The sequence below is a fragment of the Parasteatoda tepidariorum genome, chromosome 4, assembly GCF_043381705.1.
Source record: "Parasteatoda tepidariorum isolate YZ-2023 chromosome 4, CAS_Ptep_4.0, whole genome shotgun sequence".
Lineage (NCBI taxonomy): Eukaryota > Metazoa > Arthropoda > Arachnida > Araneae > Theridiidae > Parasteatoda > Parasteatoda tepidariorum.
In genome coordinates this window covers 13,819,909-13,845,080 of record NC_092207.1, presented here as the reverse complement: position 1 = coordinate 13,845,080, position 25,172 = coordinate 13,819,909, and the positions used below count along the sequence as shown (strand labels likewise).

Genomic DNA, 25,172 nt, shown 5'->3' with positions numbered 1-25,172 from the left:
CGGTCAGATCACAGCATTGTTTTCGTTTATCATTTTTCGGTCACGAGGTTATTCCGGAAGAATCAGATGACTTGTAATGTTACTCTACCTACTACCAGATTCTGACTAGAAAGTTGCCAAGTGAGTAATCCTTAGTACAACAACGTCACTTCTTGCGTAAAAATAAATTTCGAAACAATTTATTCGTTTTTCTATCATGCTCTCACCTCTGTTTATCTAATTTCAGCTTAAAAATCGTCCTTATCAGTATTCTAGTCACAGCAATTTGATCATTATTCTGACCTTTCAAAACCTGGTGAAAGCAAAGAATGTTCTATAACTGCTCGATTGCTACCTTCTCATTCAAAAGTTAATGAATATCCAATTAATAATGTTTAAAACTACCGATGAGTTAATTGTTAATCATTCGGCCAGTTATAGAATAAAAGAATGTTCTATAACACGTCGGTTGCTACCGTCTACCGGGTCATTCAAAAGTTAATGAATGTCCAATTAATAATGTTTAAAAATTACCGATGACTTAATTGTTAATCATTCTGCCAGTTATAGAATCAAAGAATGTTCTATAACTGCTCGGTTGCTACCTTCTACCGGATCATTCAAAAGTTAATGAATATCCAATTAATAATATTTAAAAATTACCGATGAATTAATTGTTAATCATTCTGCGCAGTATTTAAAAATCTCAGATTGTACTCTTCACTTTAAAATAGATTAAAAATATATAAATTAATTTTTAAAAAAATTATTAAACTAGGAGGCTTCACCCCCTATTCTCTCCGCTCATAATCACCAACCTCCGAGGTGTCATCTCATTCATCATTTTTTTACCGTAAAAGTCGATTAAAAAAAAAGATCATTTTGTTGCGATTATAATTTTATGTAGGCACATTATAGTAATATGTCAACGTTAACAAAATGAAAGGATAACAGGATTTGAGAAATAATCAACCCTTCTTAAAAAAGAAAAATAAAGAAAGATAAAATAAACTTAGGAGCATAGAATATGCGACACAATACAAAGTAACAAAATCCCGCAGTGGACTGATCGTAAAGACACGGTTCCCAGTAGAACACCGAAGTCAAGCATCACTGGCTGCGGTCAGTGTGCGGGGGTGACCCACTTGGATCAGTCTGCGTAGGGACCGAGGGTGTGCGGTATTGGTCGACTTCGCGTGCAGGTCGTTGGGCTACCAAAGCGGGGGTGCCATTCCCTCTGCAGGGGATCAAAATTGTGATGACATGTCTTCGGATCATCCTCAGGGATGTTTCCCAGACCGTCGCCAATAGCCCATTGTGCAGCTCTAGTGCGACGTAAATGAACTACAACAACAACAAAGTAAGAAAAGAGAAATAATTTTGCTTTTTAATAATATCTGACGATAACCTTATATGTATCAGTTTGCATTGGAAACAGTTTTTTTTATTCGATTTTAATATTTTAAAAAATTTCTTTAGGAATATTAAGATTTGCGTCTGGCAACGTGTAATCCCTCTCTAATCTTCTTAATTATGCATTTTTTTTTTTTTTTTTTTTTTTTTTTTNTGTTTTTTTTTTTTTTTTTGTTACTTCTGATATCAAATCAAGCGTGAACTCGGGAAATGAAAACCGCGAGAGTAATATAAGTTTTACTACAATAAATGAATAAGCAATTAATATGGATTGATAAATAATTAATAGTACAGGGTGTGTAGCCAAATCTTTCAACAAAAAATAAGCACCTTTTAAGTACTTTTTAAGCACTCAAAAAATATTTTTAAGCACGATATACATCAACAAAATGCAAAGTAATTTTCAAAGACTTTAGATGATCATGAGAAAATAACTAGTTTCTGACAAAGAACTCTTTTCTTGATTATATTAGCCGTTATAAAATGATGGTGAGATTTTTCGGTTCGATATCAGAGGGTGGAAAACGAAGTCTGAAGTTGAGAATATCTTACAAAATGCAGTAGAGTTGCACATGAGAAGGCAATAATCTCACCGAACCCAGCTCAGTAGAAGCACATACGGACTCGCAAGTATTTTCATCAAACATGTAAAATGATTGACGCTTTCATACGCTATGGACCGACTGTACGCCGTAGCTCGCTTTTGAATATTACGTAGCAAAAATCGACATGGTTACAAAAAAAAAAAAAAAAATCCCATTTTTGAAAAGGGAAAATTAAGCACTTTTTAAAAACACCCAAAGGAAAAAGCACCTTTAAGGGATTTTAAATAACGAAAATCGAAAATAAGCACCTTTAAGCACTTTTTAAAAACGCTGCGCACCATGTAAAAGCATTTAAAACTGCAATAACTTTCGAACAAATTGGATTTTCGAAATAGGTTCATAATTAAAAATAGTTCTTTTCTAACGTCAAATTTCAACTGCTTCGGCTGGCAGTAGATCGGCCGATAATATGATTTTCATTTCTAAACTAAAAGTTTAACAAATTATAAATAATAAACACTGATAATCGAATCTTAAATTCTTTTTATTCCATCGAGCTTCAACTATATTTTTCTTCACACCTTCATCCTTTCAAGTCTTAGAGTGTTATCGCGGCAAAATAAAATGTTGCAAAAAGCAAAATAAAGTGAGAAAAAAATTCGCAAAAAAAAAAAAAAAATTATAATAATAATACGTATAATTGCAATAACTGTGGAACAATATAGAATTTCTTAAAATGTTAACATAAAGTTCATAAACAAACATTCTCCCTTGTCGCATTCCCGCTGTTTGTAGGACGGGTTTTCCAACAAGTTTAGCAATTATTTTACAGTTATTCAACAATTATTATTTAACACCTATTTAGCAATTATTTAACAAATATTCCATCGTGCGTTTTTTTTTTTTTTTTTTTTTGCGCATCTTAATAATCTTAAGCTTCTAAGTCTAATTGACTGCTGTTGCATTCTAACTTAAGTAGTGCAGCCATCCCCTCTGCAGAGAATCAAAATTGCGATGTCATGTCTTCGGATCAACCTCGGGAATGTTTCCCAGACCGTCGCCAATAGCCCATTGTGCAGCTCTAGTGAGACGTAAATGAAGTACCTACCTATCTCTAACTAAAGTTAAAATTTTTTAATATTTTTTTTAATCTTACAATTTTTCATTACAGGGAATAAAAGTTTTTTTTTTTTAATGACAATTTTGATTTCTTTTAATTTTAAAGTTAAGAGCTTTTGCATTATATAAATAATTTTAGAATAGTTTCATTTATTCAAAATCATACAAAATCCAGTATATATAGAAGATCAACATTAAAACGGACATGTTGAGGATTTTTCAAATGGAAAGCGGGATTAAAACTGATTTCATATTAAAATATGGGTGTCACATTCTCTGAAAATACCCATAAAATTTATTGTGGGTTCCTTTCCAAAGCAAAAAAAGCCTTAATTTAATATTTTGAAGACTATTTATACAACATTGTAGTTTTATACAGATATAAAGGCATTCTCTGCAATTTTCTTTAATAAAAAACTAATAAATAAAAAAAATTTATTTTTTGTAAAGAATTTGCAGAATTCGTATTCATTGCTGGGAAACATGGTCACTTCATTATAAGGAGAATGCTCTATCCCCAGAGCCACGCAGCTACCTTGTATCGACCCAATTTTGGGTTTACGACTACCTATGTTTAACTCCGTAGCCTTGAAATTTTGAACCAAATCCAGAAGACAAAGAGAACACCTGGATCAAGCATTGGGAGAAATTTACCTTCGTGAAGGACTTTTTGAGAGAACTAACACGGATTTGCGTTACATGGAGAAGAAAACCTCGAAAATCTGCCACAGTTAACCTGACGGCAGGGGGACTCTAAGCCATGATTCGTCTACCTCTGAGGATATTTTACGTTTGCACTATAGTTGGTGTGAGCCGGGTGCGGAATTCGTATCTTCCAGCCATTGCTGGGATTCGAACCCAGTTTATCTCATTGGATGGCGAACGCTCTATCCACTGAGCCACAACGACTCCCTTATTTGCATTTGTTGATTCTCTAACTGAAATCAAGTTGTAAGCAATGTTAAAGGCTTCTTAGTTTTCGTATGCAATTAAACACATGTTCAAAACAAGCTTCAAACTAAATACTTAAAATAAAAAAAAGAAACACATTTAATTACTAACTTGATTATTAAAGTGATAGATAATTTTATGAACATTATTTTCAAATTAAATTACTAACAAAATTTTCTTTGATAAGGTCATTTTATCGTTGATTTCCTCCGTGCCAAGAAAACAGTTAAAACAGTATCAAAATTTGTATTATAAAAGAATATATGTTACTAAGTTTATCCGAAAACGTTCTTGATCTATACAATAAATTCACATAGATGTTCATAGTTATGAATCTGACATTTATTAGAAGAAAAGTGGATGCTAAAAGCAGAAGAATTTCCCATTTGCTTTGATGAATATTTCATTTGTCGGATCACTGATAGTACAGTTATAATGTATTTTCGCATTCCAAAAACGTGAGCATTTAAAAATGAAACATCAAATTCTTGTCACTTTTATGCATTTTACTATATATTTAATATGTTGCGAAAAATAACCGTGAGTAGTATAGAATGTTTAAAATTATTTCAAACATTGAAAAAATTTTACAGGGCCGAGGTAGCACCTCCCCTCCACAAGATCCACCGAGTAAATGCTATATTCATGCTCGAAAAATCTGTGGAATCGAAAGTCCTGAGGTCGGTCTCTGTGCAGTACCATGGATGCAGGGATCTGGAGAAAATTTCCTTCCCCTTCAGATCCATATCTAAATTGATAAAGTGGTATCACGAATAATTTTATGTTGCCATCTATCCATGTCGTTCGTTTTTTTTCTTCGAAGACGTACTTTTACTCTTGGGGTGATATCCTGTCAAACGAAAGGCACACCTTCCTGATTTAATTCACAAAGGTCAAATAGCAGGCGAGCTTGGCTTGTGCAAGTGTGATTAGAAACAACAACGAAAAATCTAATTTCCTACTAATATTTTTTTTAAATAAAGTATATTGACGATTCATGATTTAAAACTTTGACTTTATTCAAAACATGTGGTCATGAGGGTCAAATTATTTTTATCCAAAATTTACTCGAATTTTATATAATATAGGTAGACATGTGGCTGATTTAAGATTTCTGAAAAATTAACTTTGTTTTCGCGTAATTTTTAATGCTCATTTTTAGTATCATCCAAATCAGTTTTTGTTGGTTAAAACAATAATAAAAGTAAATTTGAAACAATTATCAAAACATAACACAATTATAAAACACATCAATTTAAAACAATAAAATTGGAATCATAAAATCAAACGCAGCATTAAACTATCTGAAATGACTTACTGCATAATTTTATTGGTGTAAATTGTGAGAAAAAAAATCTGTAGAAATTCTAAAAATAGTCAAGTGGTATTTATCCTTTACCAAATATGATGCGGTGTTGTTATTTTCTAATTTTTTTTAAAATGGTATAGCTTTTAATAGTCGAGTGATAATCTGCGATCCAAAGTTTGTTAAAAGGAATAAATCATGGAAGAAAGGAAAAGAAAAAATTTTAACTTAAAATCCAAAATGGCGAGAGAAGAGTTGCTAGTTATTCGACTTAGAATTTGTCTCTAAAAATTTAATGGTGAGCTCTTGAGCTTTGTTCATTTTGCCTTTTATTGCAGTCCAAACAATGAAACTGAAAAATTTATTTTATTTTGAAATTTTTTTTTTCTCCTTTTTTGTCTAAATACGAATTCGCATTTTGCGGCCGAATTTTTTTTCCTGTAAAAATCTGGTTTTTCGAAAATAACTTTTTTATTTGAGAAATCTGAAAACTAGAGAAAATTTCCTACAAAATCTATTCCTAGATTTTGACTGTAATTTACTGTAGCACTGTAATTATGTCTCTCTTTCCCTGTACTTCAACGGATAAATTGAGGAGGGGGGTAAAATAATCCCTTCAGGCCCGCATGCTTTGAGAATACGTACTAATACGAGTTGTAATACGCGAGTACCGAATTAAGATCACGTTGAATGATCTTAGGCCTCAGGAGTAGGTAAGGCTCGTTTCATATATGATACCGTAAAGGGAGAGTCATGTGATCACGATGCTGAAAGGATTTATTGAGATTTGAAATTTTATAAAAATTATCCTTCTATATGAGGAAAAAAATAAGATAAAACTTTAGTAGTTAGGGAAAGTTAAAAGGGGAATTATTGGGTGATATAACAAAAAATAATTTCCAGTAATAGGGCAAGTTAAACTTAAAATAGTTTTCAGCATCACTAAAAAAAAAGAGGGGCTCCAGTTTTTAATTTTTTTTTTTCAGGTCGTGAGAATGCTGAATTTAGCTGAGAATAAAATTTGCCACCTCTTTAGCAAACAGAAAATCTGTCAAAACATCAAAGATAAATATGATAAGCGCGTAAAGTATGATAAACCAAGGATAAAAGATAGTGAGACTGACAGTGAAAGATATGTTTTTCAATTGGGACGATTTTTTAGATCAAGTTGAGAAACTATTTTAAAAAAATTTGAGCTCAGAGTAATGCTTTTACTTTAAATTCTTAAAACTATCTTGTTTAAAAAAATCGTCAAAGCGTACAAATTAATTTAAATATTTAAAGAATTGCTAAATTAAAAAAAAAAAAAAAAAATGCCAGATTAAAGAAATTTTTGCACCCAGAAAAAAACTATTAAAAAGCAAAAATCTGTTTTTGCACATTTTTATGATCCTAAACATTGGAAGGTTTATTTCAGTAATTCAAACATTGAAAACAATAAAAAACTAATAACCTAAATGACTTTCATATTCATTAAATAAGAAAGAATCACAGAAAATAGGACCTCAAAAAAGTTAGCTCTCGAAAATAGTTGCATCAGTAAGCCCCTATATCAGTGTTTCCCAAAGTGTGGTACGCGTACCCCCAGGGGTACGGGAACAGTTTACCGGGGTACTCGTTGTTATGCAAAATATGTTGCAACAAACTAAAATTTCAGAAAAATTTATTTAAAAACAAAGCTAGCTATGAAAATGTACAATTATGTACTTTTCTATTGGCCATTTTTTGCAGAGTTAATAAGGAATAATTAGTGGTGTCAACAGCCAGTTGTGATTTTTAACTTTTGTGCAATTTTTTATAGAAAAAAATACATTCATTTTTTTATTAATGGTACACAGCGTTACGAAAAATTTAAAAAGGGTAGGCAAAAGTCATGAGTTTGGGAAACACTACCCTAAGTAAAAAATAGTTTCCTTGAATTCAAGGTAAAAAAGAATATTTAGGGTCCATTTTAGTTTCCTGATTTTCCTTTTAGAGATAAAATTCAGCCCTACATTCTTCTTAATCCTGATGACATGGATAACTATATTTAAAATGGTAAAATAATATCTTTTAACAACAACAAAAAAGTTTGTCCTGTGTTAGAATTCTATTTCTTATTTTAATATTTCTACTAAAATAAATATATTATAATATTTTAAAATATTAGACTAAATAGCAACCTTGAAATCTAAAAAAAAAAAAGTTTATAAGGTAAAAAAAGTTAATACATAAAAGAATAAAACTTCAGAAATAATATTCAGGGTTCATTCTAGTTTCCAGATTTCTCTTTTAGTGATAATTTACGCCCCCATATGCTTCTTAATACTGATGACGCGGATTGCTATGTTTAAAATAGAATTTAAAAAAAAAAAAAAAGAAGGTGGACCCTATGCTAGAAATCTATCTCTAATTTTGATATTATTTTTAATACATACTATGTGATTATGACTATGACACACAAATTGCGAATTTGAGTATTCACCTTTTGCTATCACAACCAAAAAGTGATTAACTTGCCTTTGTCTGTAATATATATATTTATTGTCTGTTAATTTTGAATTTTATTTTTAATGCACTTGATTTGAAATATTTGCATCATACTATTTCCGCGTAGTTTACATAAAAGTGCTGTGATATTTTTTATATGAATTTGATAACCAGATTTTGCACGACTTGGTATTTAGGCAACATTTATTTCAAGCTAGTTGCCTTTTTTTATGAAAAGAATTAGTAGCAAATAGTCTCATTTTATTTGCCAGTAGAGGCTCTGTAAAAGGAACAAAGATTAATTATTTTCTACTTTCTTAAAAAAATAAAATGTTTACCGAGTTTACAAAATTTCTTTTTATTTTCTTTATTCAAAGAAACATTTCGTAAACTCAAATTTTATATACTATAGCTAATTCGGTTATTATTAATAATATACGAATAGAAAAAACAACAGCATAGGGTACATGAATATTAAAAAAAATAATTTAAATACTAAACTTTACTAATTAATAACGAGTTTTAATTTATAAAAATATATTAATCAATATGCAATTTTCAATGGAAAAGTTGCTTTTTCACATAATAAACTCTTTCAATGTTCTGGAAACTTTAAAAAGCTCTTCGCACATTACTTTTTATCAAATACTCTTTCATGTGTCTAGATTAATTTTAACAGCATTTGTTTGGTTCAATGCTTTAATTTCCACATTCGAAGACAATTGAAATTTAATACCTATGCACAACATTATTTTATAGAGCTCTATTAAAAATATGGATAAACATTGTATTAAGGCAAAAGTTTACTTTTGCACAGACTTCTATTAATGGTACCAAAGATTCGTTAAAATTTCAAAATGATAAAATAAAAATTTCCCTTTTTGGTTTTTAAATGACCACTCACCCTTTAAAAACATTCATGTAGGATATACTCGAGAACAGAAAATCAAGCTTCTGTCTTTTTCCACATGTGTGGACACTATACGACCTTGGGTCTACTTTCCAACTAGCTAAAGCACTCAAATTTTAACAGTAGGTTTAGGATGAGTTACAATACAAGTTTTAATTGCTTCCTAACTGATACAATCGAACTTTAAAGTAATCTTATTACCAAATAGAATTTATCGTTAATTCAAATTTTGATTCTTTTCCGACAAGTTAGAGTGATCAAATCTCAACAGAGATTTATATTCGATGACAATGCTGCAAGTTACAATTGTTTCCAAATTGCTGCAAGCAAAATTTAGCTCCATTAAATTGCTAATCGACATTTTTTATTCTAAACAAACTACCAAACACATGATAAAAAGAAAAAGTTATTAAATAAAATTAAAATATGTTTTACGAGTGAGCTAAAAAGGAAAAAAAAATTCTATTTATGCCACACCTAAACAAAAATGTAGGACATACTTCTTTGGTAATATACTTCAATTAGCACCAAAAAATCTCCCCACATCTTCTAAATGTGACACCCATTATATTTTTTTATTTCAGGTGCAATAAAAATTGAATAATTTTCCGTTTTTTAATTTACTTGAAAAACATAGCTTTTAAAATTATTATATAAATCTATTATCTACTAATTTTTTACAGTTAATTTAAAAGTTTCAATTATTTTTCGGTGCTAATTCCATAAACAATGTGCCGAACACACAATTTTTTACATTTGCATTTCCTAACTAATAAATAATTATATAGATAAATATTAAGAGAGTTATAATTTCTATTTATCACACAATGAGCCTCACCCTATTTTTTCACGTCTATGGAAATTTTGGTCATGCCTGTGAAAATCATTTATGTTTAATCAACATAACTAACTTGTGAATTCGATATGAACTACTATAATAGTGTTTTTATACTGAAGCTCAAAACTCTATTAACAAGTGTGAATTAAATTCAAGAATTAAAAAAATAAAATAAAGAAATAAGCAGTGAGATGCCTGTTTTCACTGAGAATGACCCAAATATATCTAAGACAACAAAAACACATAAATAAAAATAGAAACAAGGTTTAGATCATTTCTTCTTTTTATTTCCAGTTCTTTTTGCATTTGCGTTAGGATTTCTCTTATCAAAATGATGTCGGACATGAACTCCTAAATGTACAGCTCGACTGTAAACGTCATTTGTAGCAAAGGGAGACTTCTGAGCTTCGTAGTCGTCGTGAAGGGCATTTGTCTTTTGCAGCCATTTTTTGGGCAATCTATTCTGTGGTGTAGGTTGATCTTCACAAGTCAGAGGATTGAATGCATGCTTTCCACCTTTAGGTGTTGGTAAAGAGTACTACAAAAAAAAAAAAAAGATTCTTCATTGTTACAAAGAAAAGTGCATAGCATAATGTATTAGGGTTGATACAGAGATCAGAAGAAGAAATCCAAGGAGTAGCCAAGGAGTCCAAAATTTTAAGGACTTATCAAAAATTTAAAAACTCTATGTAAAAGATAACTAGATAGTTTTTTTTTTTTAAATTAAAAAGCAGTTATAATAAGCAACTTGCAAAAATGTATATTTTGCATACTTTTTCTAGCCCTTTTAAAATAAATTTTGACTTTGTCAAACTTCATCAAGAAAAATAAATAAAGTTATCACTTTTACACATAAATATACATTTTCCAGTTTTAAATATTTTAATAGATCTTGTTAAAGTGCAGATGTTAAAGATTAACATAATAACCTACCAATCTTATATTTTTTATTTTAAATACATAACATAAGAAAACCTAAAGCATTTTATACAAAAAAAAGAAGAAAAAAATCGCAGTAAATTATTAATTAAGTTTGCTTGTAACATGTAAAATTAAAATTATTTGCTGTTATTTTTTTCTTCTAACTCTTGCAATTCAAATTTTTTCTTCTTTTAAAACTTTTCTTAAACTATTAGATTTTGAGAGCTAAGTCATATTATTTAGTTTCCCTGCTTGGACAGCAAATTCATCAGAAGACTTAGATTATTGCAATGCATAGATGAACTTACTAAGTTTCTAAGGACTAATTTGGACCCTCATAAAGTGCCTGAGGCCTATAAAAATTCCATCCCTTTCAAAAACACTTGACATCAAAAAGTGGCTAATTTTATTAACTAAAATGTCTATAATTGAGGGAAAAAATTTTGAAATTTAAATTTACAAATGCACTGAACCAAACTTTATTACTACATTTAACATTTACTCTTACTGAATCTACAATTGACATTCAAATTAAACATAAGCCACATTTTTCAAAAATTTACAGAAGGGTTTTAAAAAATTAACATATTTATTTGATTAGCAAAGTTTTTAAATTAAAGATTAAACAAGGTTTGTTTTGTAGTTAAGCTTAGGAATTTCATAACTTTTCTCCATTCATAAAAAATTTATAAAACGGCCAAAATGATTTATTAAAAGATGATTTAACATGTCTTGATATTGTAATGATTCTGCTCTTGGAGATTTGATTTTAAAAAGATGCTGATTTTGTAATCTAGTGATTTAATTAGTGGTAGTCACTGTATTTCAGTTTTATGTTAAACAACAAGGTGATCATTCTTGCAAAGTCTCCAAGATTGAGATTTTCATATTAATAGCACAAAATAAAAAAATTCCAGAATTTCATGTTTCAAATCATTTTATTTTTAATCAAACTTCAAATCAAAAATCTAAATTTAAATGCTAGAAATATTTTTAAAAATAGCTGTTAATTTTTTCACTGATTTAGCATGCTTTATAATCATGAGTCTTTTATAAAAAAATTACAATTTGTGTTCAATAAACTCATTAATATTAATTTGGATATATATTAATTGGAATACATATGAATTAAAATCAAAAATATTTTTAATATCTCTAATCTTGATGTCTTAAAAAGTTTAATTTAAATAATTCTTAAGAGCTTTTTCCACAAAAAGTAGAAACAACAAAATTATGAATTCTAACATTTTATAAATATAGCTCAAGTTAATAAGTCAGGTTAATACATAAAGTAATTGCCAACTCACTCTTTTCCCTCTGATATTGATAGGCCTGCGGAAGTTTATATGAATCTTTTTTGAGCCATCATCATTCACAGTGACACCAACTCTTTTCAGGGTTTTATTTCCACAATTAGGGCAAAATTTTTTGCTATTATCATTTGTTGTTCTGTGAAAAAAAAGCAGATAATTTGATATTAAAGCAATTTAAAAACAGGTTATTAAATTACTACAATGGCACAATAAAAAACAGATTTAAACTTCTTTATAACATACAACTTCATATAATTTTTAGAATCGCAAGTGTTCCTAAAATATATATGCCTGAAGCAGGGTTTCCGCTACGGTAGCTTTTTTCGCAAAATGCGAAAAGACCCCTCAAAAATTCTAAAATTCAACAAAGCATTTTCGCATTTTTGCTAAAGGATTTTACTAAATTCCAAGTATAANCTGTTGACTGTGAAAGGGGCTTTAGCTGCCTTAATTTGATTAAAACTAATATTCGAAACAGGTTGTTAATCAACCATGTAAACAATTTGTTAATGATTAATATTGAGGGCCCTGAAAGTGCATTTAACTTTCAAGAAGCATTTGTAAAATGGGCAAACATGAAAGAAAGGAAGATTGTTAATTATAAACCAAAATGTTTTGATAAATAATAAATGTGTTTTTTTTTGTTATAGGTATTCTTTTTGATATTCTTGTACATTAAGCTATTCTTTGTCAGATAACTTACAGTACTTGTTTGATATAAAGTAATTTTATAAGCCTAATGGCATTTTAGCATTTTGCTAAAACTTTTTTTCAGATTTTAGCTTTTTTGCTAATGAATTTTTAGACTCAGCTTAAACCCTGGCCTGAAGACATACTTCTTTTTAAGTAAAAGAAGTTAAAATGAAAACTAAGAAATAATTATGCTACATAAATTTATTAAATGAATTTAAATATATTAAATATTATGATTTAAACTAATACGCTGTAAATATTATGTTCTTATGAATAAATGTATAGTTTATAGATAAACTAAATTACTTATATTCAGGGCTCACAATAAGCATTTGCCACCTTGCTAAATGCGATAAAATCGTAAACTAGGTGAAAAAAATTGTGTTTTAGAGAAAGTGTACACGAATGACTTTCCGTCCAAATATATATATATATTACTTTCAATCCTGAACCAAAAAAAAAAAAAAAATTTCTGAAAAAATCTTGTATTTTTTAAAAATTTGATTGCAGTAATTTCAGTTAGACACGTTGCATAACTAATTCAAATTATATTAAGTCCAGATAATGCAAACAAAAAAAGATTAAGTATGCATGAGACAAACTACCATAAAATACAGATTACAACGCTTGTTGCCGCATCACAAGATATCAGGTGATGAAATTTCTTCCACAGATTTTGTCATTTAAACAGATTTGTTCAGAGAAGCAATATGTTCTCTCAAGATGCAAAATATGTTTTCTCTTGACAATAGCATAATGTTGCCTAAGGTTTATCCCTTTATTACTGCTCTAGTCTAAAAAGTTATCAAAAATTAAACCTAAACTATTCCTATTTCTTTTCCTCAAATATGATAAAATAACATCTACATTTCTTATTCTTTATCCCTCCCCTTCTTTGCTCCTCTACTCTTCCTTAACTGCAAAATGACTTTTGACTTGAATTTGATTTTTATAAATTATTGAATTATAGTAAATTCGTATTTTGATTTGAAGTTTTTTATGTGAAAAAAATTGATCATAAAAAAAGTTAAGATTTGACTTTGATTAAGAATTTTGGAATTTGGCTTATACTTGAGATATTTAGTTAATTAACTGGCTAATAATTTTGACAAGTTCTTAGCATGAACGCTGATAATCAATTATTGTTAATGTGCTTTGAAAAATAAGAGAAAACTAGTTTTTCAGTAGGAAAAAACAATACTAAAAAGAGATTTATAAGTGTCAGGCACACTTAGTCAAATAATTCAGTACAGTATATCTGTGAACGTAGGTTCTGTAAACCAATGTAAGGAAGTTCTGTCGCTTTAACATTCTCAATAAATATATATTTTTCATCAAGTTAATATTACACAGAAATTTGAGGAACATATTGATAAAGCAACTTCAAGTAATAAAAGCAACATGAAGTAATCATCATTTATAAATATTCTCAGAATGTGTTACGCATAGTTTAAATATAACTAGTTTGTAAGAGGAATTTAAAACAGAGGATATTCAATGTATTTACATAGAATTTTTTTTTAAAAATGATAATGTTTATTTAAACTGAAATGACTTAAAAAAAATTAGCCCAGATTCAACACAACAGAAAATTGATTAAATAATATAATATATATTATATTTAATATATAATGATAATTAAACATCCTAACCTTGTATGTAATTATAAATTTAATTTTATTAGAATAAATTATGCGTTTATTTTGTGCTTAGTAAAGAAGTGAAATTTGCAATAGAGATATTGATTAAATAAAAATTTCCAATTCACGGTAAATAGTCAGGCATAAAAATTCAACCCAATATTTTTGTCATTATTTTATATTGAAAAGAAAAGGATCAAAAGAACTTTTTAAGAGATCAATATAAATAAAACAATATTATACTCACTTAAAGCAAGCATGACATCTTAAAATGAAAACTTTAGCTTGTTTAATTAACATGCCTTCTACTGATATAACTCTGAGACCCATCTGAATAAGCACATTCTGGAAAAAAAAAAAAAATACATTATAAGATTAACCACTTTATAATTAATCTTTACTTATTAAAAATAGAAAAAGTTTAAATATTTATTTGAATGATAATTAAAATAATATACTTAAATCTTTTTAAAACTTAGTTTTGCTCATTCAAATAATACCAGAATATCTTCAAGTTCAATAAAGAGTGTGCAATATTATAAAGACAGTCTGGGTAAAATTGAAAGTTGCACAAACATTTATGAACTTAAAGCAATACTATATAATCTAAAATTCTGTTGTAAAAGAAACAATAATACACCATAAGTAAAAACAGGTTAACTGTAAATTAATTACTACATTAATATTTTATTCGAAGTCTATTTGTAATATTTAATTTGTAATTTTTTTCGCCAGACATATTTGTTTATAAAATCAGCTGATTTATAAAATCAAATGTGAACAGAATGAATGTGACTTTAATAAAGGGTAGATACTTTAACCAGAATTTTATTGTTGTAGGTAAAGGCAGTAGTGGTTATTTAGCAATCACTCTAAAAGCAAAATTGGAAACTTCTCAAGATAACTAATAAAAATAAATTAAAATTCTTTTTTCCAAATGTTTTTAAGAAAATCTTAATTTTTATGGAACCTTCTTATAAATAATTCAAAATTTTAATGAAAAATATGCTGTAATTTATTTTCAAATTTTGAACAACTAAAAAAATGTTAGTATCAGTATAAAATAATATGCACAATTGCTTGTAATTTTTTATAAATTAAAAATCAACTTTTTTGGTGAATATTTTTATAATAAACTTTCCAAAAAAAATTTGATCAATTAAAAAAGAGTCAACCAAAATAATAAATTTTAAAAAAATGTTCAGTTAAAATTTTTCCTACTTTTTTTTTTCTTCTTTCTATGTAATTCTCTATCCATCTCTAAATCTCTATTTCTTTCTATCTCATTCTCTATCTATTAATTTTCTAAAAGTAATTTCACTTTTAAAACATGTACACAAACACTTTTAGTCCCTCAAAACAAAACAAAAAATGGGTAAATAATCATATGGGCTTTACTACAGTATTCAATATTAATACACAATAGTTCAATTCATTGAAATTATCTGTTACCTGAACAGAAAAATCGGTTGAAATACAAGCAACAACAGAAGAAGATTCGTCTAATGCAAGTGAATTCATCTTCTTTTGCACATCAGCAATATTACTTGGAGTAATCCAACTATCAAGATCAGAATCTTCTTCATCTTCTCCTTCACTATAGTCATCATCTGCCTCATTTGCACTTTCATAATCTGTATCACTTGATACCTCACTTTTTGCATTTTCATAAACATCTTCAGCACTATTAGAGTCTATGTCAGGATTCTCCTTTGTGATTTTTTCCGATTCACTATTACTATCAAAAACTCCAGACATGCTATCTCTAGTGGATTCAGTTTTTTCAGAATCAGATGATTCAGACAGAGATTTCTGAAATAAAGATAAGCAACACACATTAAAGATAATACTATACAAAGTGTCCTTAAAAAGACCAAATTCAATGGAAGTGAAATTTTTATTAAAAATACTTGGGTAATTTGCAAAAAATATTTTTTTCCACTAACTAAACAAATAATAAAGCACTAATTTATTTGAAATTTGAATATGTGTAATGTTTAGCAACTTTCTTTTCTCCTAACTCATAATAATTCTTTTTAAATTTTACGAAAGGGAAAAAATATATAAAGCTAAATAATTATGTTATCACTGTTTCCAAACAATTTAAGGCTTGTGGAGAACTAACACTTCTAATGAGAATTCTATCAATTTCTGCATCAGAAACATTATTCGTCGGTTAAGTCAACAATTTCATTAAAATCAGTTGAACAGATAAAGTTCATTATCACACGTGATAGAATCGTTACAGTCAATCCTTTTTGTTTGTTCCAGACATGGATACTGTACCAATTTGGTTGAAAAGCAATCTAGTATTTTTCTAACCAAAACTTACAAAAAAAAAAAATTTTTTTTTCCCATCTAGCTGTAGATGTAATTTGTTAATTGGAGTTTGTTATTCACGAAGTAGTTTTTTTTTTTAAACTTCATCTTAAATAGGAGAAGAAAAAAAAAACCTTTCAAATTGTAAGAGTTTATACACCAGTGATCAATAAAATGACTCATATCATCCAATCAAAAATAGATGTTACAGCTTTTACAGCATGATCACTTGAAAACTTCAAAAATATTTATCATAAATGCTATAAAACTTTTTTAACAAAAGAAAGGGTATTTGTAAAAATTCATTCGTAAAAAGAAAAAAAAAAATTCTATTGTGATTTTATGAATTCAGCCAGTTTTCTAATTACTTTTAGAGTATAGCTTAATTTTAAAAATGGAATAATTTATAGAAACTGTGAAATGCAAAAAGTATGTTATATTTTTTTTTTTAAATCTGAAAAATGAAGTAAAATTTTTTATATTTTTTTCATAAAACAACATAATTCTGGACAACTACAAAATCTAAATTGAAACAAAATCAAGAGGAAAGTCAACTCAATAAAGTCGATATTTTTTTAAACTTTGTCTACAGAATAAAAGAAGTTAGTTAATTTGCTTTGAACTGTTTTATTCTCTCTTGGCTGCTATTGCTCTTCAGATAAAACTGATGGCCTGAAAACATTGTCTCAAATTGTCATCCCGAAAACATCAGAAAAATTTTTTTTCTCAGAAGGATATATCTAAATTTGAAAGTATTTAATATTTATTTGAATATATTTTAACTCGCTAAAGCTGGAATTTTCTCTATAAAACAAGCTAAGCTCCAATATACCTAACATTGTAACAACAAAGTATTTACAATTTTTTTGTTAAATAAGCGTTCTCTCTAAATCAATGCTCATTACAAAGAAGTTAGACTGTGCTACGTATTATATAATAGAAAGATCATGAAACTAAGTTAAAAAAGGGTTGTTATACAAAACAATTACCTCTTTAGGATAATAAAATCCACATAGCTTCGAATCAATATGTCCCGGTTTTCCTGTTACCTGAAATAAGAGAAAAATATCTCTAAAAACAGTTGCAGTATTTTGAATTTAAAATAATACAAATCATCATAATGGGTACTGGTTCCAAAGACAAAAACTAGAAATCTTAAACAATGCTTTTCAATAACCAATATATAAAACAACAACTAAAGTGTGTACTTAAAAAAAAAACAGTTATTACAATCGCAATGGCATAGCCACTAAACTTTTAAAATAAAAATTATGGAAATTTTATGTCATGTTAGCAAGCCATGTTACTATAAAAGCTGATTTTTCAAGAGAAATAGAGAGCTTTCAAAAGACAATTTCAAAACCAGGCTTTAGCAAAAACTAAAAATATTTTATTCATTTTGATACAAATGGTTAAAATATTTTTAATTTAGTTAATACAGCAGGGAACCGATAATCCGGAATGATCGGGACCATCGATATTCCGGATAACTGATTTTTACGGTTTTCTGAATCGCTACAAAAAGCCGTTTTTTTTATTGTTAAACTCAACTAAAAAAAAAAAAAAAATTGGAAATAATCTTAAAAATAAGAAAAAAGCGATGAAGTAATACAGTAATAATTATTTCCAAAATGATGGTAAGGTAAACATCTTTAAAAAAAGAAAGAAAAATCGCGAAATCTTATGAGGGAAAATTTTTTTTTATTTTAAAAAAATGGCGAGAAAATTTATTGAATTTCGTTCCGGGTTTTTGGTTTTCCGATTTCCGGATAACGGGTTCTATACTGTACAAGGGTTTTTCACTCAAAATATATTTTTTATAATCCCTTGTTAAGAAAATAAGGGGACAAATGACAACAGAATAGATAAGGTACAAAAGAAAACACATTTTTTATCAAATTGTTTATAGGCAGAATAATGATGCATTAAATAATTAGATTTGAATGCTTATTCTGAAATAAAAATTCTTTGAGTGTACTCATAACTAATATATAGATTTCATAGTTTAGAATCAAAGTAAAAGCAAAATTTTTTTTTTTTTGTTCCTTGTTGTTACCATGTTGTAGAATTGATCTTGAACGAATTTTTTCTTTCTAATTTGCACAAACAAAACTATCTTAAAACATTTTTATACAAACAATAGATGTGCATAACATACACCAAAACGCCAATTCTGCTTGGAAAACATTTTATTGTACTACTCAAATACTTCCTACAATAAAACATATAAGCTACTAACTAATTTTATACCTTCTAAACTCTGCTAAATTTATTATTATTACTAAATTTTAAAACATATATGATGGTAAGTACATTACTCAATACAAAGTTTTATAAAAATTGAAATATATTTTTTTTCCTCTAAAAATTTTTAAAAAAAAAAACCCTTTCAAAAAACAGTGATATCTGAATAAATTTCGTCAAAATTAGGTGGTGACTAAACGGTTGATACTAATTATAAGAGTCAATAAAGTGCTTGCAAAAAGTCTTTTGATTAAAATTTTGTATTTGCAGAAAGTTATGTCTGACAAACAGCATGCTTTCGAAATCAATTTTATTCTCCACATATTTTTTGTTGTTAATCTAGATTAAACTTTTATTATCAATAAAAAATAAAATAAACCTCAAAAATATTTTTGATTTAAAGCAAAATTTTTTTCCATACAAAAACCAGGAATTTAAGTTTGACAACCTTGTCAAGAAACAATTTATTTATGTCTAGACTCCACCTCTGAAAAGAATTGACAATTAAAATGTTTTAAAATGTATATATTAATTGATTATTAATTGACTTAATTTCAGAAACTTTTACAACAAAACTTCTGACTACATTTTTGTCACACACAACAATTATCTCCCATAAAAGCTCATGTAACAAAACGAACTTTTTCAGTTGTAAGTAATTCACTGTCAACGGGGTATTTTTAACAGAATCTGGCAATTTTTTTTACTTTCATTTAATACTGTAATGATGAGCAGAAATAAAAACATGTTCTGAGAGTTTTTAAATGATCTGCTATTTTTCTCTAAGGAATTTGGCTTACAAGTTAATGGCTCAAAATACAGTAAATATTAAAAAAAAGAAAAATACTAAAATATTAATCATATTTTTTGTGAGGAAAATTACTATGAAAGAATAAAGGAATTTAATATTTCTAATGAAATATTTTCAGTTGAAACAGAAATTTTGCAACCCACCAGCTGCAGCTGTTTTAACAGATTGAATATAGTTGTTGATATCAATAATGTAAGGTATTTATTTAGAAGGATTTCAAAAAATATGTTTCATTTCTAAAAAAAAAAGAAGAAAAATTTTAAGAAACAAGTGGGTATTAAAGTAACTTTCAGAATATTATAGATAAAATATTCATAATAAAATGTACATGGGGTGCATTTTTGAAGAAAAAAGAGATTACCAGGTGGCAATAGGCAGACAATTTTTCAACTGCCATTTGCTAGATTTAGCTACTCTGTGACGGCCGTTAGCTTTGCCTTTCACAACTCCTCATTTTGAAAATTGCAGTTTCTCAGATTTATAGAAATCATAAAAGCAACAATTAAACCAAAAAAAAAAAAAAAAAAACTTAAATCTATGGTAATTTTCAAATTCAAAAAATGACTAAAGAGGAAAAAAAAAATTTATTACTTGACAAGTAGGTTCTTTGTTCAGATGATCCACCCCGACATATTCTTTCTCAAGCTGGTAAGTCAAGGCAATAATTTTAAGATCAATAGCAGATAAATTTGAATAATCACCAGTTTTCTTAGAAAACTCAGAAACTGCAATGAGATAAAAAGAACATCTGTAGGATACACAGCTTAAGTTTTTTTTTTAGCAAATATTATAATATAATACAATGCTATCATTCTGTTTGATTATTATACACTGATAATTTACACATTGCAATAATACTCTTAAAAATCGTTGCATTAATTCTAGAACAAAATGTGACATTATACAGGTCACAGTGAATGCAATTTTTAAGTATCTTCTATAATTTTTTTTTTTTTCACAGAAGGAGATTAGGAGACGAATGTTATTCTTGGGCATAATAAGGCTCATTAATTTTAAAATAATAAAGAATACTAAATATGAATAGCAAAACAAGCAATATTAACAAAAAGCAATTAAAGATAATCTAACGGGGAAATAATTAACATATAGTATAAAATTACCGTATTTTATGGACTCAGTTGATGGCTCCTTCATCAAAAGCTTGTAGGGTAGAAACTGAAGTCTTTCTCGAGTTGCTTTATCTTTTATTTCTTTCACAACTCCATCAACAGTGTATATCTGGTCAGCATACTCCTAAACAATACAACAATCATTAAAAAAAAAGTACTATAATTCACAAAAAAAAAAAAAAATCAGAAAGTTTAAATTTTTAAGATTTTATTTAATCTACAGTATCTACATATAAAAATAATTTGAAGAGCTAAAAAAAAAATTGTCATTATTTCAAAAACATTTCATATTATCAATGAAAAGGGAGTTATAACCTATTTTTAAATTGAACAAATCATAAAAAATATTGTAATAAAATATACATCATCTTTGTGAAAGGCAAAATACACTATTTGAAATATTTTACAAAGTTATGTAACTTCAGTATTAAAACATACTATATATATTTATACATATTTTTATACAAACTTTGGGGCTATCCATATACGGATTACTAATCGTAGTTCTGTACAAGATTAAAATGAATCCCGTGTTTATGGATACAAAAATGAACATATTTTAACATTGGGAACTGCTCACTTGTATTGTAGGAATAAAATATATATATATATTTACCAGCCCAGATGCAAGTATTAGATTATCCTTTGAGTTAGCCTCATTCAGTGATATTTTTTCTTAGTTTAACGACTGATGTTATTTTCAGTAACTTAATAAGAACTTATTTTTTTTTTTTAACATAAGTACTGACATTGAAATCTTCACATAGAAATATCTAAATCACAAACAACTATGCCAGCTAGATCAGCAGTTCGAAAATGGCTTTCCGTGAAGCTCCTAGGCTTCTGTGGAGAGGTCACGGTTTCTGAAGGCAAGTGAGAATTATTTTTTTTTAAATGCTAATGATTTTTTGAAGCTTGTATCCAACCAATAATACATTATTTACTTATTAGTAGGGTTGTTGTAAAATACATATTTTTTTCCAATAACAATATAATTAATAAATTACTAAAAGAAAATGCATTTACAATGATTGCATCTGCATTTCTCATCTAACTTTGAAATTCAAAGTAAAAATACAAATTCACGGAAATACAGAATTATTTCTCTCTGATCACCTGAGATTTTTTTCAAAAGCCATAATTTAACAAATTTTATAAATTTGTATTTTATATTGCAACAACTGGCAGATTTAACTCATACAGCAAAAGCGTGGTCGCTGCAAACTTGCAAATTCTACTGCCTAACATAAAACACAATTATAAAGATTTTTTGAAGAAACACTGTAACATTTCATTTATATAATATTAAACGCTCCTGTATTGATAACATATTTTTAGCACAATCCACCAAAAACACCTTTGATTATTCAGGATTCCCTAGTTGAAAATTATGAACTGCTGTTCTAGATCATGGGCCAAAAAAGAAGAAAAAAAAAATATCTACTTGTTTAGCATTATCAAACTTTTCCTTGATTTTAGATTTATCTTGATAAACCATGTCATATTTTAAATAAGATTTAGAAAACTGACTAAATAATTATTAATATATACCTTATGTTAATATGTAAATTTCCCTGGGAACAAAAGTAAAAATTATATAAAAATAATGAGCTAGTTATGAACTAGAACACAAAATATACTCCTAGTCTAAACAAAATTAAGTGCAATATGAATTATATGAGTCATCCTTTTAGTTGCTTCCCTTCTTTGATAATTTTTTTAGTTTCTCTGCCTGGATATTACAAAGACTTATTGAGCCACATATCACGATACGGAAATCTTCTTCAAAGTTTATGTTGTAATGTGTACTTAAAATACATGTATGGCAAAGCAAAAGAGAGTTAAAGTATCGATAGTAATAATAGTCAGTCGCACTAAACGTAGCTTGTACTATCATAGTATATAATTTCCCTTCAATAATAATGCGTGCAAACATAAAAAAGAGCCGTGATACATATATCAAAAGCATGATATATAGTTTTGAAATTTAGACCCTGGAATCATTATTGTCATTAAACTACCAATGCCTGAACTTTATAAAATTACTATTATACTCACATGAACGGGGCAATTTCTTATAAAACCACCAGAATCAACAACCAAATGTTTTATCCGTTTAGTATCCATTGTACAAAGATGTGACCAAAGAATTCAACACACCACGATTTCTACAAGACAGAAATGTACACAAATAATCAAAATCAATTAAACAATATGCAATCATTCATCAATACGTTATGGTTATAGGGAAAAAGGTAGTTCAGTCTTGTAATATTTTTCAAAATGAAGATTGGCAACAAAAAAGTGTTTGTTTTCATTTCGGCAAATTTCTGCTCATTAATAAGTTTTTATTTGTTTCCATTTAATTAATATGTCATTATGGATCCTTCTCAAGTAGAAAGGCTTAAACAAAGTCACCAAGAGGTGTTTTTTTTTAATTCTACTTTTTTCTTTTCTATTTAAATTATTTGAGCTTTCGTAAGAAAATATTCTTTCTGTTACTCTCAGTTATTCCCCCTAAACAGAGTCAGTGAAAGAAAATAGCTTATAAAAAGCATTTTAAAAACATGCAAAAATTATAAATTTGTAATATCGCCTAATGACAAATCACATTATTAATTTATTTAATTCAAATTTGTAAATTGGATTCGTAATATATTCAATTTAGCTATATATTTATATATTTTTTCACTTGCGCATTAGTAAATGAATAAGGTAGATTAAATTTTTAATTTGCGTTTTTCACTTTCCTATTAAAATATAAAAATGATTGTTGAATCTATATTGTATATTATATAAAAACATTACAGTTTCGAAAGTTATTCGTGTTTAATTTAATATACTCTTACATTTGTTTGAGCGACGTATAACAGTCTAATTCAAAATGTAATTTTCATATAATAGAGTATTAGGGGGCATTTCCGTATCGTGATCTGTCGCGCCAACTACAATAGCTAAAACGCCAAATGGATTTTAAACTTGCAAATTTTTTTAAACAAAATATCTAGTGATTTGCTTGGGAGTGGTTATGAGTTATAGACTTAGAGTTGGTACTTTTCCATTTCGCCGCCGCAATGAAATTCAGTTATTTTTTTATTTCTTGAATTTTTTTTTTTAAATGGACATCACCAAAAATAAAAAAAGTTTAATATACATTAACCTAGCAACTTTTCGATACTTCATCAGAGGTCTGTCCAGGCAGAATTTACTACCGTTTAGCGGTATCTTCACAAATTCAATTTTAGGAAAAACGGTAGTTTCACAAATTCAACTTTAGGAAAAACGGTAGTTTCACAAAATACTTTTTCTTAAAATTTTATTTTTGTATCCCTTAAGAAACGATAAATCTATATTTTGACCATGTTTTTGTGTCGATTTTTTAATATAATTTTTAATTTTTCACAAATTATGTCTAAATTTTCACAACATAGGTACCTCTCAGAAAAACCTAGACAGACCCCTGTTCATAGATACTTCAAGAATTGCAATATATTTTAAAATGTTAATTCTACGATGTAATCAGGAAGTTAACTATCTGTGATTAGAGGGGGATAAATCCATACATTCATGCATATTATTACCACCAAGGGTTATTTGTAAAATATTTTAAAGAATATGTGTAGTGACTTGCCTGGAGATGAGTACAGGCTATATATTTTGAGTTTGCCCCTTCTGTAATGTTTATTTAGTTTCTCATGTGTCTTTTCCCAGCTGTTTATAAATTGTGGCAACTATTTTAATGTAAGGACTGTAAATATTTCCGTATCAGCACTTACTCCAAAAGATCACCAAATTTCACAGCTCCGGACATGGACCCAGTGAAAACTATAAAAATCTTTCCAGAAAGGGACCTACTTGAAACATATAACAAGTAATCATCCCAGGACGAACCTCAAAGTTTTTTTTAAAAAAAATTTTCAAATTTAAAATTCCTTTGGTGCCTTTGTAATTTTAGTTTTTGCAAAAAGACATCAATATGGATATATCCCTATGTACTGTTAAAATCTACATGATTAGATCATTAATTTTTTTTAATGTCCTATTTTTGAACTATAATGCACTTCATTTTTAAACAGACACTTTCCCTCGCATGTTGACATAATGTCTCTGAGTTCATTATATATTTGAAAACCATTATATTGATATAATTAAAATGAATGATTCTACTAATAAAAATGTTTATTTTGTACTATAACATTTTTACCAGCTTCAGATCGATGGGTACCAGCTTGTCTGGAAAGCAAAGGTGGCCTGACTAAGGTTCCACAAAAAATTGTGGAACCTTAGTTTCCATGGGGGGCTGTCGTGGGAATGCTTTGCTTTTATAACAATTTTATGTGTGTTAGTTGTTTCTATGTGGTGACTGACTTTTTATTTTTTCGAAAGTCTGACTTTATAATATTCCCAATTATATTCTCTTAATATTTTTTTATAATGAAATATTTTTTTGTAAAATTAATTTTTCCATCCATATGAGTTAAATTTATATAGTAAATTTAAAGTTGCATTTTATTTCTTATGAGGTGATGAAAGATTTTTTATTCAAATTATTAATAAAGTTTTGCGAAAGA

General features: G+C 27.9%; 2 protein-coding genes across 3 annotated transcripts in view; one reads left to right on the top strand and one right to left on the bottom strand.

The window, feature by feature from the left end:
* Nucleotides 1-9,795: 9,795 nt before the first annotated feature.
* Nucleotides 9,796-22,874, bottom strand: LOC107451688 (RNA-binding protein NOB1). Its single transcript, XM_016067857.2, has 8 exons — nucleotides 22,660-22,874; nucleotides 20,593-20,725; nucleotides 20,063-20,196; nucleotides 17,406-17,465; nucleotides 15,550-15,909; nucleotides 14,345-14,442; nucleotides 11,759-11,900; nucleotides 9,796-10,068 (listed from the first exon to the last, which is right to left on the bottom strand). The coding sequence occupies exons 1-8, from the start codon at nucleotides 22,726-22,728 to the stop codon at nucleotides 9,802-9,804; spliced, it is 1,263 nt and encodes a 420-aa protein (XP_015923343.1). The 5' UTR covers nucleotides 22,729-22,874; the 3' UTR covers nucleotides 9,796-9,801.
* LOC107451687 (unconventional prefoldin RPB5 interactor) overlaps nucleotides 22,824-25,172 on the top strand; it is a 24,262-nt gene continuing 21,913 nt past the window's right edge. The window contains exon 1 of one of the 2 annotated variants that reach the window (XM_016067856.3): nucleotides 22,824-23,025. In XM_016067856.3, coding sequence (XP_015923342.1) covers nucleotides 22,981-23,025 — 45 coding nt within the window. In that variant the 5' untranslated portion in view covers nucleotides 22,824-22,980. Of the gene's footprint in view, nucleotides 23,026-23,101; nucleotides 23,317-25,172 lie in introns of those variants that run through there. The other variant, XM_071179439.1, reaches the window with a different exon arrangement.

Excerpts from the sequence above, each read along its gene's own strand:
- LOC107451688 (XM_016067857.2), bottom strand. The coding sequence starts at position 22,728 with ATGGATACTAAACGGATAAAACATTTGGTTGTTGATTCTGGTGGTTTT. Across the intron at positions 20,197-20,592 it reads AACTGAGTCCATAAAATACG|TTTCTGAGTTTTCTAAGAAA; the intron begins GTAATTTTATAC and ends ATCTCATTGCAG. Across the intron at positions 15,910-17,405 it reads GATTTTATTATCCTAAAGAG|AAATCTCTGTCTGAATCATC; the intron begins GTAATTGTTTTG and ends TCTTTATTTCAG.